This window comes from Myxocyprinus asiaticus, chromosome 42, assembly GCF_019703515.2.
Source record: "Myxocyprinus asiaticus isolate MX2 ecotype Aquarium Trade chromosome 42, UBuf_Myxa_2, whole genome shotgun sequence".
NCBI classification, from domain to species: domain Eukaryota; kingdom Metazoa; phylum Chordata; class Actinopteri; order Cypriniformes; family Catostomidae; genus Myxocyprinus; species Myxocyprinus asiaticus.
This window is the reverse complement of record NC_059385.1, coordinates 33,693,716-33,712,364: the sequence shown is the minus strand read 5'-3', so window position 1 is coordinate 33,712,364 and position 18,649 is coordinate 33,693,716. Positions and strand designations below refer to the sequence as shown.

General features: G+C 37.3%; 1 protein-coding gene across 6 annotated transcripts in view; it reads right to left on the bottom strand.

Annotated features, from left to right (window-relative positions):
- The window catches only part of LOC127432330 (peptidyl-glycine alpha-amidating monooxygenase B-like), a 349,064-nt gene that overhangs the window by 303,143 nt on the left and 27,272 nt on the right, over positions 1-18,649 (bottom strand). For all 6 annotated transcript variants that reach the window (XM_051683244.1, XM_051683248.1, XM_051683251.1 and 3 more), the window contains one exon: positions 1,648-2,022. In XM_051683244.1, coding sequence (XP_051539204.1) covers positions 1,648-1,739 — 92 coding nt within the window. In that variant the 5' untranslated portion in view covers positions 1,740-2,022. The remainder of the gene's footprint in view (positions 1-1,647; positions 2,023-18,649) is intronic.

The window sequence follows — 18,649 nt, the reverse complement described above, 5'->3', positions numbered from 1 at the left end:
TCATTTTAATATCCTATATATATATTTTGAATGTGTTGAAACTTGTCATCGGGCGACACACCCTAAAAACGGCACCGTTAGACCGGTTTCATGCTGAAGAGCTGCTGTTTGTTTTTCTCTCTCTCGTAAATGTAAATGAGTGTAAATGCCAACACCATCATATATGTCGAAAGGACTGATGCCTGTCAACCAAAACATGAGCTTATTGATGTCATTAAATGAGTCTGCTTTTTTATTCCATAAGTTAGCTGCCATAAATATTTAGTTTATTCGTAGGGTTACGTTCTACCTAAGTTTAATGGTGCAATGGTCAAATACTTTTGTGACTTAGTGCCCATTTACGCCACAACTAGGCTAAGTTGTAACGTGCGTATAGCTGGTGCAACCGGCCCCTGATGTTTATTTAGCTATTTATTTTAATTTATTCTTTATTTAAATTGTCAGCCATTGACTAATACTAAACAGTACTGATGTTTATTTTGATATTTATTGTATTTTTATTTATTCTTTATTTAAATGGTCAGCAATTGACTTATACTAAACATACAGTACTGATGTTAATTTAGCTATTTATTTTATTTGTATTTATTCTTTATTTTAATGGTCATCATTTGACTGATACTAAACAGTACTGATGTTTATTTAGCTATTTATTGTATTTTTATTTAAACGGTCAGCAATTTACATACTAAACATACAGTACTGATTTTTATTTTATTTTATTTATTTTATTTATTCTTTAAGTAGTCAGCAATTGACTTATACTAACAGTACTGATGTTTATTAAGCTATTTATTGTATTTTTATTTATTCTTTATTTTCTCAGTGTTCATTTCAAGACTTTGTTGACAATCTATAATAATAATGTCAAATGTTCTTTGACAAAAATATTTGTTTAAGAAAGCAGCCTTCTGAGTACCTTTGCATAGTCTTATTGGTGCAAAATCAGTGCACAATCCACATAGAAAAAGTCTGTTTTCATTCCAGCTCAAAAATTAGCTATATCGGTCACCATAACGGTAATCAGTGAATTTTCCTCTCTAAAATCGGTATCGGTCTCAGAAATCCCATATCGGTTGGGCTCAAATTACGAGTGATTATCGTCGTGCGGACCACAGATGTTGCTCCTGTTTTAATAACAAGCTCCTCTTCATTTTCTTGACCTGTTTGTGGGTCATCTTATTCTGTGGATATTTTGTTCTCCAATTGGGGTTTCCTGGGTCAAAAATGATTGAGTAGCGTGAGTGATCCCGCTCTGAGCTCTCCTGTCTCTGGAGCACAAATATCGGAAAGCCTGTTGTACTCGCATGCATTTCGGTGCTCCAGAGACAGCGCGTGTCACAGTCACATGAAACATTTGCGTGTCAGATGAGAAGAATATTTAGCACTTTTAGCACCAAATGTGAGATGAAGGTCATTAAATTTGCTTTGGTGGCCGCAGAAAAATTTTCAATGCTAGAAAAACCCTGACCATGTTTCAAATCTCTCAGTTTCATGTGAAGCCCTGCCCACTGATATATAAGCCCACGCTGAGCACATACTGCGATATACACGATATAGCAAAATCTATATTGATTGACACTTTATATCGTCGCCACAATATATATCGTCAGCCCTACTGTCCATTGAGAAAGTGAAAAGACTCACCTCTTAGACCTGTCCAGAGGGTTTGGGATACTGTGGCTATGGCTTTGATAGAAGAGTGCCAACACTAGAACACTGCACCCCAGCATGCCCATGCCATACACCACTTTAACACTCAGTGACTGCAGTCTGCTCCAGTACTTCTGCTCCTCAATTTTCTCTTTCCTCCTAATCTCCCTCAAGCACTCACTCACTCGATCTGTTCAAAAGTGCCTCCAAAAGTTTCCACGTCACTGCAGTCGTCACGCTGAATAAATCGAGGGATGTCCAGATAGAGTGTGACACCGAAGAGGGAGAGAGAGGAGGAAGAGAAAAGCTTCTTGCACCTCTCGTCGAGTGGCGCATATCACAAATGCAGCATCAGGCTTCTGTCACAACCTGCAAACAGAAATAAAAAAAAAAATAAATAAAAAAAGAGAATTGAAATGAAAATGAAATTCCACTTCGGCTGCCATAAACCAGATCCCACTTCCAGAATAATCTGTGTCAGTATGAGAGAGATCAATTCTTCTATCCCCTCCAAACATTCATGAAATATGCATGCACTGAGTCTCTGAAGAGAGAGTGAATGTGAGGGGAGAGAGGAGGAGAAAGGACTTTGCAGGAGTATGGTAATCTAATCTAAGAAGATTCCATTCACAACACTGGCTGCTTGCTGCCTAGGAGACACAGGAGGTACTGAGGCCTCTGCTTGGCTTTGTGGGGCAGCACTATACTGACTACCTCGGCAAGCCTTTTCCATTTAAATAAGCTGTCCTGTTAAAGAAATAGTTCACTCCAAAATTAAAATTCTGTCATTATTTTACCATGGGTCATTCCAAACCTTTATACTATACATTCAAAGTTCATTTGTGTAAGGAACAAACTGATATTTAAGTCGTTATTTACTGAAAATGTTCCCTTTCGGCATAGCTCTCACATCCAACATGACATGAGACGGACAAAAACCAAATGACTTTCATATCAGAGCTTTTGCAGAGGGGAACAAAATCGATGATTATGAATAATAACTTGTACTTCGGTCTGTTCCTTACACAGAACTATCATATGGCTTCAGAAGACTTTAAATATAGCACACGGGTTGCATTTAGTCTAATCTCGTCAACAAAATTACTGACGAAAATGTTTGTTGAAGTTTTTTTTTTTTTATTATTATCAGTGATAATGACGAGATGAAAAAGACATCACGACGATAATTAGTCCTAACGGATGTTAATTAAAACATATTATTGAAAATATGACAAGAAAAAACAATACAGCAAGATATTAATTGTGCACAAACAGAAGGAGAAATATCTGTTTTTTAGAAGAAACATCTAGAAACACTATTTGTCTAAACCAATAATCCAGTGTGTTGGGTTTTTTCTCGCTTGAGCTGTGTGAACACCAACAAAATGAGCCACATGAGATTAATTACTATATCCACAAATATATGTAATATTCTGACTGATCTCATTAAATTTAGGTGAGCACTGCAGTGTTTTTGCAAAACTGAAATTACGTGCTTCATTACGCATTTGGCTGCAGTTTCCAAGTGAAATGTCCAGCAGGGTGCGCCAAAACCGAGCAAAACGTAGAAAGCTGCACAAAAAAAGCGTTCATTCTGTGAGACCAGGTTGGTAATTTTACAACTATATCTGCACATACAATGAAGCGAATGAACGGGTGAACTTGAACTAAGTTACATGCTAGTCAGAATACGTAACTTGCATTATGAATACGTGGTTTCTTTAAGAATGTGCTACAAGCAATGCAATATCCTAAACTGGCTAAATCAAGAGAAATTAATAGGTCTCTAAAGCATGAACAATTCAAAATACAGTAACTTGAAAAATAGTTAATACTTCAATATATTCATTGTATGCCATTATTTCAAGAGCTCAAGGACAGTTTTATTTTGGTGTATGCTTACATGCGTGATACATTTTCTTAATGTTTAAATATTAGCCTGACAGCGTTATCACAACATGTCCACATTCAGCGCCAGTGGGAAGAAACATCAACAAAATCAATGAGATGCAAAAGCAATTGCATGTTAGAATGCTAGCATTTTGTGAAGGCAGATTTCGAATAGCCCACGTCAAGTACATGAATGTGCTCTATGATCAAAGGAAAGATAAACAAACGGCAGAGAAATTGGATCAATTATTTTTGTTTTCACAGATTTGCTGAATAATATAGTTACACTCTTCACTGATTTATATACTATATATATATATATATATATATATAGTGGTCGCCCGATATGGGTTTTTTAATGGCCGATGCCAATATCCAGAGAGCATGGTGGCCGATAGACCGATACAATGCCGATGTCACACAATTTAATATAGTAACAAACATAAAATTGCTAAAAAATAATAATAAACTCTTATTTAGCACTATATTTATTCAATTTCACACAAAACAAAAAAATAATATTGTATTTTAAAAAGGTAGATAGCAGTTTCTTCAGATTTCTGTTTAGTCATCACATCTTAGACATTAGTAATTTATTGATAAAAATGAAGAAATTGTTAATATATGAGGAAGAAGGAAATAACAGTACACACAGTAGTTCAGCAACCATGAATGGCATGTCCACGTTAGCAGTCGAATTTACTCAAAAAATACAGAATCAAACCAATTGTACATACAGTAGTGAATAAGACATTTACTTATAGCACACGTGAAGCGCTTTTATCTTGGGCTGCATCCGAAAACGTAGGTACCTGACTTGCTACCTAATCAGTTAATGGTTTAACTGACATCTGTTTTGAATGAATTGAACACTTAAGGAAACTGATCTCCGAACAGTTTGAAAAGCACCTTATTTTCATCGTACCCTCGTATACAGGCTCCGGAGGCAGCATTTTCCTGGTTTCGGACGCAGCCTTGAAGTTGCACTCACGTGCTCATGCGGATCCATCTCCTGAGAGTTTAAACGGCCTGGATCGCCTACTTCATGATTTGTGAATGAGAGGAACTTTTGATCCTGATACTGCAGTTTTTGATTCTGGCTGACAGAATACGTGCTTCAGAGGAAGATACCAGACGAGCGCTCGTCGGGAAAAAAACGCTGGATTTTCTTGAGGTTCGTGAATGACATCTGTTTAAACAAGATATGCGCATATTTGCAGATGGTAGATTATATACGTTTTATTGATATTTGCCTTTTATCATAAGAAAAGTTACAGGGAACTTTTGAGGAGAGACTGTTAGAATGCGTGCTTCAGAGGAAGATTTATGAGCGTTCCATAGGATGCTCGATCTGCTGAAGTTGTGTAAGGTTGGTTTATTGGATATGTGCATATTTGCAGACAGGATGTGATAACAGTTTGATTGATATTTGCCTTTTTGTCATTAGGCAAGACAGTTAAAAGTTACAGGGAACTGTTAAGGAGAGAGAGGGAGAATGAAACAGGCGAGCACTTTAACATTATGAGCTCAAACGCGTCTGATATGTGGACCGTTTAAATGACACTGTGTTGCACACCGGTCTATTATTGTAGTAACACGATGGCATGTAACAACAAAACGAACAGTGACTGGTTATTTACATGTCTCAGACGCTTCACATGCAAGCAGCTTAAACGTTTGAAATTAGTTTTGAAACAAAAATATAATTGTGCCACCACATTAATTTATTTCATTATAAAACTAAAATGTAAAAAAAAAATAAAAATACATTTTTTTTTTTTGAAATTGATTACTTGGACCAAATAATAAAGAAAAGCAGCCAATAAGTGCCCAACATAGATGGGAACTCCTTCAATACTGTTTTAAAAGCATCCCAGGTTGATACCTCGAGAAGTTGGTTGAGAAAATGTCAAGAGTACATGTCTGCAAATTCTAGGCAAAGGGTGACTATGAAGATGCTAAAATATAACACAGTTTTTATTTATTTTGGATTTTGTTTAGTCACAACATAATTCCCATAGTTCCATTTATGTTATTCCATAGTTTTGATGACTTTACTATTTTTCTAAAATGTGAAACAAAATTATAATAAAGAATGTTTCAAAAGTATAAGTGTTTCAAAACTTTTGACCGGTAGTGTGTGTGTGTGTGTGTGTGTGTGTGTTTGTGTGTAAAATATATATATATATATATATATATATATATATATATATATATATATATATATATATATATATATATATATACACACACAAACACACACTACCGGTCAAAAGTTTTGAAACACTCATACTTTATTATAATTTTTTTTTTTTTCACATTTAGAATAATAGTCTAAATAATAGCTGATCAGTGCCAGTTTGACTGACACAGACGCGCTGATTAGATGTAGGGGGGAGGGTACTTTCTCATTCTAGAAAGCATTTGATTGGACAAAATTAATGCAGTAAGTTGTCATAAATTTTTCTGGGTCTATTCAGCCGGAAGAGAGACTGCAGATTATAAATGGTTATATCTTTTGAAAATGAATTTTGTCAACATTTAGAAGTACACTAGCATATAAATGCACTTAAAGCTAATAGATATTAACTAAAAGCAGCAAAAATGTTATTTTGATTTCACGGGATCTTTAACATATTTGGATTTGACATATGATTGACATGAAGAAGAAAAAAACAGAACATAAACTGGAACATTGAAGGAGGAATCTGAGCCATATTTAGTGACCAAAACGGAGACTTCTGGGTGGGCTCTTTTCATTTGGGCCAGTAAGCAACCACCCACCCAAGCAACTGCATAGCAATGAGCTACAAACACAGAGAACAACATAACAACAGCATTGCAATAACCTGTCAACCACCCAGAACAGCCAAGAAACTGCATAGCAATGTGCTACAAACACATTATTGTAAGAATTAATAACATTTCTAGACGCCTTTTCGCCTTTTCTGCGTCAAGTGAGATGGCAGCGACAGAGTCCGAAAAAGTTTAAGCCAACATGATAAGCTTAAATAGTAGATCAGTAGGTTGGCTCTTTCATGCCAACCTAATAAATAGGGTGGATAAAAACATTTGCACAATAAAACCACAATTAATACTGAAAAAAATGAACAAAATAATTAATGTCCATTGATCACATTAAAATCCTGTGATGACCGATTCGCAGGCTCTCAATCTCACTTAGGGAAACGGTCACAGGCATAGATAGCTCAGATTTATGCTTTTTCTCTTAACGCACTATCCCTTCATCTCTCCCCCATTTTAATGAGAGTTGCGACACAGCAAAAATATTGACAGTAAACAGCGGAGACATAATTTTCATCCGTCCACAGACATGCTAGTAAATCTTTTCTCAGCCACAAGGCCTTCTAAAGGGCGAATTTCTACGTCAAACTTACGCAGTAGGCAACACGTAGCTATGGCGGTTTCTGCATAGCCTACGCCATAGCCCAACGTGCAACTCTCCAAAAATGTAACTGCACGTCGCATTAACACAGACCACAACAGCTGTGACTGGTACGCTTTGTAACCAGAGACCGTCCACCAGCATGACAAAAAGATATCTGAGGTAGTGGCAAATTTCTTGAATATTATTCAACCCTCTATAGTCATGTTGGAGAAAGAATCGCTATTGGCTAGTCAATTTTTAAAGACTTTGACAACATGTAAGCGAAATGCAACTGGAAAAGACATTAAGCAAATGGAGAAAGGGGGCCTCTTCATATACAGTATATGATTTCATGCAATATTATATGCAACAATGTACATTTTATTTTATATTTCGCCTTATTTTAATCACATTTTAGCTTTCTACAAAAATTTACAAAATGTAAAAATTTCACATTCATTCCATTTTTATGATGTCATGAAATTGCATTTTTAAAAATTATACAAGCTGTTGTCACTGTTTAAAATTTCATACACATTTATAACAAAACAAAAAAAATCACAAGGTTGGAACCTATTAATGAAAATTAGGGCTGTCACAATTATGAAATTTGAACAAATAATTGTGATAATGATGATTAATTGTCTGTTTTATGTGTTTCATGAATATGACGATTAATTGTCATACAAACTGTCACTGTGTGCTTCATGCACACAAAAATTAAATAATGTAGCTTGGGTCATATAGTAAAATAAGGGTATATGATTCCTTTTAAAGCTTCAAAAACATGTGAATGACAATTAAATATAAAATTACTCATTTTAATATAATTTAAATAATATTTTAAGTATCAAAATATTTCTAAATAACTATGATATATATCTCTTTTTTTGTCAGATTTGTCAGAGTTATTTTTTTGGAACCCAGCCAAACTCTATAGCTATCTTATTAAATTATATTAAATTATATTATTATATTATGCAACAGTAAAATATTTCTGCCATAAATTCTTCTTTTTCATACATTTGAATTTAAGATTCTCTGATTAAACCACGAGCCCTTACTTCACATGAAGGAAGACTTTGAGATAATGTTACTTGCATGTTATCATCTCCACAGAAATAAAGTGAATTCGTTTTTTTTTTTTTTTTTTTTTAATTAACATTATTGATTCATAATTATATAACAAAATAAAAAAATAAAAAACACAACATATATGCACTAAATCAACATTTAACCCCCCAATACCCCTCCCCAATCACCAAACCCGTCCTAACCCCCAACAAACACCCCTGTGGTCACAAATAGATACACACACAAAAAAAAAAACAACAAAAAAAACAAACATAATCATATATAATTCAAACAAAACATCACTCTCCCCAGCCCCTCCCCAAGAATCCCCCAAAAACACCAAGTAATTACCCCAATTCCTGTCGAATAAATTCTGAACCCCCAGTCTTCTGCTTGCCATCCCTTCAAAAGCCACGCTCCCCATCTCCGCACACCACTCTGGAAATGAGGGCACCCTATCCGAATTCCATCCCCTTAAAATAATTTGCCTGCCCACCGTAATGCTGGTCAGAACCCAGTTTTTTATGTGTTTATCCCCAAAATGTATGACCACCCCATCGCCCAAAATACAGAGTCTGGGGCAGAGTGAAATTCGAGTGCCTAAAATGTCACACAAAAAGCTCTGAACTTTCAACCAAAATTCCTGGATCTTAACACACCCCCAAAAAGCATGGGTTGTGTCTCCGTCTTCTGACTGGCATCACCAGCAGGTAGGTGTGTCTTTAAGACCAAGCCTATAAAATCTAGAGGGGGTCTAATAGAATCTATGTAAAATCTTAAATTGCATAAGGTGCACCCTTGCATCTCTAGAAGCAGACTTGACATTTTTTAGAATCCTAGCCCACACTCCCTCCTCCAATACCAAATTTAAATCTTTCTCCCATAATCTCTTGAGAGAAGTTGACGCTCCGTCCCCCAGACACTGAATTAGCAGGGAATAATACACTGATGCCTCATGATCTTTTCCAAAAGCCGTAATCACCTCTCCCTGAGTATCTGCCACTTTAGGGGGGTGTGTGCCACTCCCAAAAACAATACAGAACAGGTGGCACAGTTGTAAATACCTACAGAATTGAGATCTGGGAATCCCAAAATGTAGAACCAAATTTTCAAAAGATCTCAACACTCCTCTCTCATATAGGTCACCGAGTATATTAACCCCCCTCACAATCCAGTCTGACCAGCAGAAAGGGGACTTATTAATGCGTAATTTTGGGTTCAGCCATATGCTCGAGGCAACATTTAAATAAATGTCAGAATTAAACACTCTGGACACTTTTGTCCATACTGAGTGCAAATGCAAGATAACGGGGTGTTATTTAACTTTTCCAACTAGTTTGATAGACAAGCTTTGCAATGACAAAATAGGGGCAAGAACTTCCTTTTCAATACAAAAAAAAGGGAGGGGCTCTCTCAGGTGGAAGCGACCAGTGAGCCAAATGTATGAGACCGAATGCATAATAATAAAACAAAATCTTGGGTAGGCCTAGCCCACCTTTGTCAATCGGTCTATGTAACTTATTAAAATGTAATCTAGGATGCTTACTAAATGAAGGACTTCGCTATGCTATCAAATTGCTTGAAGTAAGAGAGGGGGACATCGATAGGGAGAGATTGTAACAGATAGTTAAATTTTGGAACACAATTCATTTTAATAACATTAACCTTCCCAATCATATATAAATGTAAATGTAAAAATGTACATCTGCCCACATTGCTCAAACCTTTTTATTAAGGGGTCCAAATTAACTCTAACTAAATCAGAAATATTTGCTGGGAATAAAATACCCAAATAATTAATGCCCTGTTTGGGCCACTGGAAGACGCCTGGCTGGAAAGCCGTTACTGGGCAGTACGCTGTCAGAGCCAAAGCTTCGGATTTAGGATTCAATTGATTCTGTATAACTTAGAAAAGGAATTAATAATTCTGTGGAGGCAAGGCATATATCTAGTACGGTCGGAGATGAATAATAAAATATCATCTGCGTAAAGGAAAAGCTTATGCGCCACACCTCCCGCCACAACCCCTGGAAAATCATCCTCCTTTCTTATTGCGGCTACTAATGGTTCCAGTGCAAGACAGAACAATAATGGGGAAAGAGGGCAACCCTGCCGGGTGCCCCTGTCCAGAGAAAATAATCTGATATTAATCCATTTGTTTGTTCCGCTGCTATAAAGTAACTTGATCCACCCAATAAAAGTATTCCCGAACCCGTGTATTTCCAAAATCTTAAAAAGATAATCCCATTCTACCATATCAAACGCCTTTTCGGCGTCAAGTGAGATAGCAGCGACCGGAGTCCGATCATTCGGCACTGACCACATGATATTGATAAAACGCCTAATGTTATCAGAAGAGCTGCAGCCACGAATAAACCCTGAATTAATCGTTAGCCAGAATTTGACAATATTTTTACGTCTAGCTGGATCAGGGAAATTGTATGGTAACTCTTACACTTGTTTGGATCTTTGTCCTTTTTAAGAATCAGACTGATCTGGGCTTGTGTCATGGTTGGCGGAAGCTTTCCATTCTTTAATGATTCCGTATAAACTTCTAACAAAAGTGAAGCCAGTTCTGTAGCATAAGATCTAAAAAATTCAGTGGCAAAACCATCTGGCCTCGGAGCCTTGCCTGTAGGCAAGGCCTTAATTACCTCGCCAAGCTCCTCCAAGGTTATCTCAGAATCAAGAGAATTTGTTTGCTCAGTCGTCAGTTTAGGGAGTTCTAATGGTTCCACAAAGTTTCTAATATCTTCATCGGTAGACGAAGATGTGGAACTGTAAAGATAAAAATAGAATTCTTTAAAAGCATTATTAATATCAATGGCCGAGGTAAATATTTCACCACCAGCAGATTTCACTGAGGGAATGGTAGAAAAAGACTCTCTCTGCTTTATATATCTAGCCAAAGCTTCCCTCCTTTGTTCCACGACTCAAAGTATGACTGTCATGCCCTGAATAGCCAAAACTCCACCTTCTGAGACAAAATAGTATTATATCTGTAATTCAATCGGGTCAATTCTCTGAGGCCATCAGACGACATTCGGCACTTCAGCTCTGCCTCTGCACTTTTAATATTCCCTTCCAGCTCCACGAGTTCTCGTGCTTTTGGATATTTTGATGAATGAGGCATACTGTATGATCCGACCCCTAAGAACCACTTTAATTGCCTCCCAAGCTACACCCACAGAGGAAACTAAGGACTAGTTGGTCTCCATATAAACACTGATTTCAGCCTTTAACATTTGTTGAAAATCAGGATTTTGCAAAAGGGATACATTAAAGTGCCAACTATATGGTTTCTTTTTCTCCATATGTGGCAACACCTCTAAACTCACCAAGGCGTGATCTGAGACTAAGATTTTTCCAATTGAACAATCAACAACAGATGAAATGAGGGACTCAGATATATATATAAAAAAATCTATTCTAGAATAAATCGGAACCAACACAAAAAGAAACAAAATGGCGGCCAACTTCCTCAGACAGTCAAGTGTATATTAAGCGAGTCAAGTTAACTTGGGGGCCACATGAGAAACACCAAATGGCTTACTCGCTCCAGTGTTTTTATGAAGAACATTGCTTGCTGTGGACATGTAAATATTTTGCGGCTATCCTTAGTATCTATTCTCAGTTTGGCCGGAAACATCAGTGCAAAAGCGACCTTCCGTTGATGTAAGAGATTCTTGCATTCCTTGAATCGATCACATTTCTCTCTTGTCGAATTCGCAAAGTCTGGGAACAAGAAAATGCTTTGGTTCTTCCAAGAAAGCCTTCCTTTACTCCTTGCCTCGCGCAACACAAGATCTTTATCGGACGATCTCAGAAATTTGGCCAGAATTGATCGGGGCCTGTCTCCCTCAGCGGATCTCTGAGCCTGGACTCTGTGAGCTGGGACTCTGTGAGCTCGCTCGATTTCCAGCTTATGGTCTGTTATGTCGAGCAGACTAGGAAAGAGCTCATCTAGGAATTTCACCATATCTCGACCTTCCTCATGCTCAGGAATTCCAACAGTTCAAATGTTGTATCATCGATTACGATTCTCCAAATCCTCCAGTTTTTCCCAAACGCATTCCAAATCCACCTTGGTCGCTAGCAGATTAGCAGCTAATTCCCTCTCCGATGACTCCAGATAATCGATCCGCCTCTCGATGACTGACAATCTTGTAACCAACTCAGTGAATTTCGTCTCCATGGAAGTAATCGATCCGACGTATTACAGCAAGATCTTCCAAATCTGCAACTACTTTCGTCAGCATTGCCGACACATTCATCAATTCACGCCGGATTTCTTTCAGTTCACCGTCTGCATTGAGTCCGGGGCTTTCAGCCTGTTGCTCCAGCGAATCAGCCCGAGCACGTAAGTGTCTTTTAATATCTCCAGAGCCTGAGGATTTTGAATTTTTTGACATATTGTCTTCCTAGAACAGTTATGTATCAAGGTGTATCGAATCTCACCGGTTTATGACACAAATAGTAATCAAATTAGCAAAGTGCGCAGAGCTCGCCGTTCACATGTTCGCTTCTCGCATGGCGTCACGTGACCTCTGAGTGAATTAAAGTTAAACTTGAGTGCTTTGCGTTGTCTATTAAATTAATAAGGTTATACCTCGTTTATAATTTCGCGGGAGTTTGGCGCAAGCCATCTGCACTTCAGAGAGCTTGTTCTTCTTCACGCACTCTCAAGAGACCTGCTCTGTGTGATGTGTGAAGTGCGGTTCCAGGAGACACTCAGAGTTCAACTGAATGAGACAACTACGCATTTTCCTGAGCGCTCATGAGACACAGCATGCCGGGAAAGATGAGGCTCAAGGGTGAATTATGGACTGGGCCAATGAGGCCAGTGCCCAGGGGGGCCACTCTTTAACCCTATAATGACATGCATATCATATTTGATACATGACTTTCTAAAGCCTCTACATCATCACAATGTGTATGAGATGTCTACTGTCTCCTGGTGAAAGTTTCCATGCTGTTCTGGAAGTAGAAGACCTTGTAATATAATTTCCAAAACAGCTACCTTCATATTTTGATGCACTTTTTTATGTGATTTTGATAAAGTAAAATTAACAATAGTGTTTATATTGTTACTGATATTTCAAAATTAGCATTTATTGAATTCAAGCCACATGTGCTTAAAAGTACATTATTTTAAAGAAAAATAGGTTTAAACTTTCTGACTATTATTTCATATGTTAGGCTTTAAATAGTTAAGCGTTTTCTGAACATCTGCTAGCTGCCTTGAAACTACAACACAGAGACTGTATCACCTAGATATCACATAGAGACTTGTGTCTGTTCCCCGAACTACCAAACACAAAACTCTCACTAAATCATTTAGAAAAAAAATGTGATTAAGGTCAAACTTGAACAAACAAAAAAAAAAAAATTTAAGATCATCATATGAAGGTGAACTCTTTCTACCAAAGCACTAATTGTAAATTTAATTATTACAGATCATAGTTTGGATGTGCTCTGTTTGACTGAAACCTGGCTTAAACCAGATGAATATATTAGTTTAAATGAATCTACTCCCCCAGGTTACAGTTATAAACATGAGCCTCATCTGAAGGGTCGAGGAGGAGGTGTTGCTACAATTTACAGTGAAGTTTTTGGTGTTAATCAGAGGACAGGATATAAATTTAAGTCTTTTTAACTAATAATGCTTAATGTGACACCGTCAGATATAAATAAAAAAAACTCTGTCATCTTTTACCCTTGCTACAGTATATCGATCACCCGGGTCTTATTCTGATTTCCTTGGTGAATTTGCTAATTTTTTATCAGATCTTGTAGTTACCGTAGATAGAGCTTTAATTGTTGGTGACTTCAACATACGCATAGATAATGAAAATGACACTTTGGGATTAGCATTTATCAATATTCTCAACTATCTTGGAGTCCGTAACAGGACCAACTCATCGCCATAATCATATGCTAGATTTAATTCTGTCATATGGAGTTGATGTTGATATTATAGAAATCCTGCTGCAGAGCGATGACATCTCAGATCATTACCTCATCTCTTGTATGCTGCGATCAGCTAATGTTACTCAATCTACATCACGCTATCATTCAGGTAGAACTATTCTTTCGACCACTAAAGATAACTTCACTAATAATCTCCCAGATCTATCTCATACACTTAGTAAACCCCAAAGCCTAGAAGAACTTAATGAAACAACAGAAAATATAAATACAGTCATCTCTAGCACTCTTGATAGTGTCGCCCCCCTTCGATTAAAGAAAATTAAAGAAAAAAGCCCTGCACCATGGTACAATGATCACACTCATGCTCTCAAGAGGGCACCTCAGAAAATGGAGCACAAGTTTAAGAATACAAAATTAGAGGTATTTCGCGGTGCATGGAAGGATAGTGTCTGTAGCTACTAAAAGCTGCCAGGTCAGCATATTTTAGCAAACTCATAGAAAATAACCACAACAATCCAAGGTGTTTATTCTGTACTGTGGCTAAATTGGTTAGGAATAAAGCTTCAACAGAACCATATATTCCATCGCAGCACAAGAGTAATGACTTAAATTGAATATAATCAGAAATAAAATTGGAATTATGCAATCATCTGTCACAGTACCACAGAAAACATTGTCTCATAATTTTCCTCATGTGCAACTTCAATCCTTCGCTGTCATTGGTCATGAAGAGCTAAAAAAACTTATCGAAACATCAAAAGCCACAACATGTATGTTAGATCCAATACCAACCAAGCTCTTAAAAGAGGTATTCCCTGTAATCTCAGAACCTCTTTTTAATATTAATAACTCCTTGCTATCCTTAGGACATGTCCCAAGAAACTTTAAAATGGCAGTTATCAAACTGCTTATTATGAAGCCACAACTTGATCCTGGAGAACTGTCTAATTATAGATTGATTTCAAATCTCCCATTTATGTTGAAAATACTAGAAAAGGTAGTATCCTCCCAAATATGTTCATTTCTACAGAAAAATAGCATATATGAACAATTTCAGTCAGGATTTAGGCCTCATCACAGTACAGAGACTGCACTTATCAGAGTTACAAATTACTTGCTCGTATCATCTTTTCGCGGCTGCATTTCACTTCTAGTACTTTTAGATCTTAGTGCTGCATTTGACACGATAGATCACAACATTCTCTTGAATAGGCTAGAGAATTATGTTGGCATTTGTGTAGTTGCATTAGCATGGTTTAGGTCCTATGTAGCAGACCGCTACCACTTTGTCTATGTAAATTAGGAATTGTCAAACCAAACAAAAGTATGGAGTGCCACAGGGATCAGTTTTAAGGCCTCTGCTTTTCTCCTTGTATAATGCTTCCCCTGGGAGTTATTATTAGGAATCGTGGAATAAGTTTCCACTGTTATGCCTATGATACCCAACTTTATATTTCTTCAAAACCTGATGAGATTTCACAATTCTCCAAATTAGCAGAGTGCATCAATTAAATAAATGATTGGATGGCCAGAAATTTCCTTCTACTCAATTCCGACAAAATAGAGGTACTAATTATTGGACCAAAAACCTCTAAAAACAAGCCGCTAAAATATAATTTGACTCTCGATGAATGTACTGTTACATCATCTTCAACAGCGAAGAACTTAGGTGTTATATTTTATACCAATATGTCCTTTGATCTACTTTAATCTAATTACCAATGTTTGTAGAACAGCATTCTTCCACCTAAGAAATATTGCTAAATTATGACACATGCTCTCTGTTGCTGATGCCGAAAAACTAATTAAGTCTTCATGACCTCAAAACTAGATTATTGTAATGCATTACTGGGAGGATGTCCAGCAAGATCAATAAATAAACTTAAACTGGTTCAAAATGCAGCAGCCAGAATGCTGACTAGAACCAAGAAACATGATCATATTAGCCCCATTTTATCGTCGTTACATTGGCTACCTGTTAAATTCCGTATTCATTTTAAAATTCTGTTAACTACGTACAAAGCTTTGAATGGTCTAGCTCCGCAGTACTTAAGTGACCTTCTACCATGCTATATTCCATCACGTTCATTACGACCACAAAATTCTGTTAATAGATCCTAGAATATCAAAATCCACAAAAGGAGGTAGATCCTTTTCATATTTGGCTCCTAAACTATGGAATAGTCTCTCTAACACTGTTCGAGATGCAGACACACTCACTCAGTTTCAAGTCTAGACTAAAGACTCATCTATATAGCCAGGCATGCACATCATTTATACTTAAACTCACAATTAGGCTGCTTTAGTTAAGTCTGCCGGAACCAGAAACACTGATCCTGATCTATAACTCTGCAATAAATTGAATGGCATCTATGCTAATATTATTCTATTTGTTTCTCTGTCTCAACCTCGGGACTCCTATCCTGAGGTCACCAAAACCGGCTGGATCCAGCTCCATTCCTGCTTCGTGTTGGACTCCACTGCTACGTGTCGCTGAGTGATGATGACTAAGGTGCCAGCCAAACATCACTTTAGTCTATCACGATGGACTTCAGAGGATGAACTGATGCCAACTCCAACCATAAGACATGGGATACTTCATATGCCATTGCCTGAACCTTGGATTTAGGATAGACCTCACCGAAATTACCGGCCAGGTTGAACTGTGATGCACCTAACTGATCTCTGCCTACATCACCTCTGTCTAATGATGGACTACACTCTTGAAATGGAATACAAAGACTATCAATTAATTGCCAACAAAATCCTTCATCAACCAACTAACAAGGACAATTGCATCTATGTGAACTTCTGCAGTTAATCCAGAATGGACTTCAAAGACATTAGTCATTAATCTTACAGTTCATACAAAATCTTTGTTTAAACACTGTCTCTTAACACTTACTTAGTTTAATAATTTTAAACCATGACTTGCACTATACATAATTAATATTGGCATTACATTCATGTTGGGCCTCATGTATTCAGATAGAAGACAAAGGCAGGCCTAACAGTCAAAAACATTCCTCAAGCCCCCTCCTTCTAAGTCGTAAATTTTACTGACAAAAATCGCGCCAAAATCAAACAAAGGGAGTCCAAAACAGACTACAGATCCATGAAGCCTTGCCCACTAAAGGATCGAGCACTCAACTCCTATTGGATGAGGCACACAACAGAACGTCCCTCAAACATGACATCATCAGGACTTCAAATAATTCTGAAATGCTTCCAAAGTGGCTTCCAGCGACTTAGTTCTCCGAATACGGACGTAGCTTTTTGCTGCTCTCCAGTGCAGCCTCGTGGCATAAGGAAGTAATGTCCGACTTGAAACTGTGGCCATACAATCTCCATCTCGCTGGACGAATTGAGATTACTCTGTGTTCAACCGAACACTCTTAACGGATCCGAAGGAGACGCCGAGCAATTCGCATCTTCATCCGTTGGCCTATAGAAGTGAAGAGATTAAAGATTTCTCTTCCATCTTCAATCAAGTCGACATTTCTGAGTTCTCCGCCAGCCCGCCGAGAATCAACAGCCGTACCGCCCTCTGAGAATCAACAGCCGTACCGGCCGCCGACAATCAACAGCCGTACCGCCCGCCGACAGCACGAGGAAACGATCTCTCGTCATCACACGAGCCTCAAGGAACCGGGTCAAAGTTAAAGGACGGAGGAAAACACATTCTACCTGTGTCCTCATGTGATTCAAGTAAGAGGTTACGTCTGGGCAGAGATAGAATATTATAGCGTGTTATTCTTGTGTTTCAAGGTTTTTGCTTGTACAGTTTACGGACCGCCATGTCCGCTCATTATTAATACTCAGGGTATTAATTATCACAAATTTGTTTTGCTGTATTGTGGTCCAACCAAATTGGATTGTTGTGCATTTTCGCCATCGCGGGTGAGACAGAAACTGAGTTCATCCATTAGTGTCAAATAACACAGGACTTTTACGAGCCCCGCTCATAAAACCGCATCTCTGAGTGATGAACACGGCTGTTTTATCTCCAGCTATCGCGAAATCAGCTTTCGGGCTGTCACTTAATCATCTCTCTCTCTCTCTCTCTCTCACTAACCACACTGACACACACTGTCACACACACACCTTATGTGTTATAGGATTATTTTTATTTCCATATCTAATCATATCACTGTTTAGTTTGTGGTTGTAAGTCGGAAGTTTATTGACTGCATTGTATTAATTATTAATTGATATTACTGCATAAATAAACTTTTGTTTATATTACAAAGAGAAGTGTTTTGGTTTGTTTTGCATACGCCTGTGTCATGCTGACGGGATGTCAGTGCTCGGATTCAAGCCTTCATTCATTGTTTTTTTTCCCGAAAATCTATATTCTTCGGATGTCGATTTTCCTAAGAAAACAATCTAATATTAAGACTATTTTAATATTCGGTTATTAGTCCCTGATTTCAGGGTGGTGCCCCGTCAATGTTAATCCTTCTTAATATTCTGTTGATTTTTGATAATTGATAATTATCTTTGATTGAATTTGAATGATCAATAAGCTAGTGTTAATTTTAATTAATGTTTCATCGACGTTAACAATTAACGATTATCTTTGATAACTGTTGATTTAAAGGATTAAAAAAAAAGCTAACATTGATTCTGAATAGAACAATGTTCTATTGATTTTAATGATTAATAATTATCTTTGATAATTATTAATTATTGCTAATAACCAAACTTGCTCCT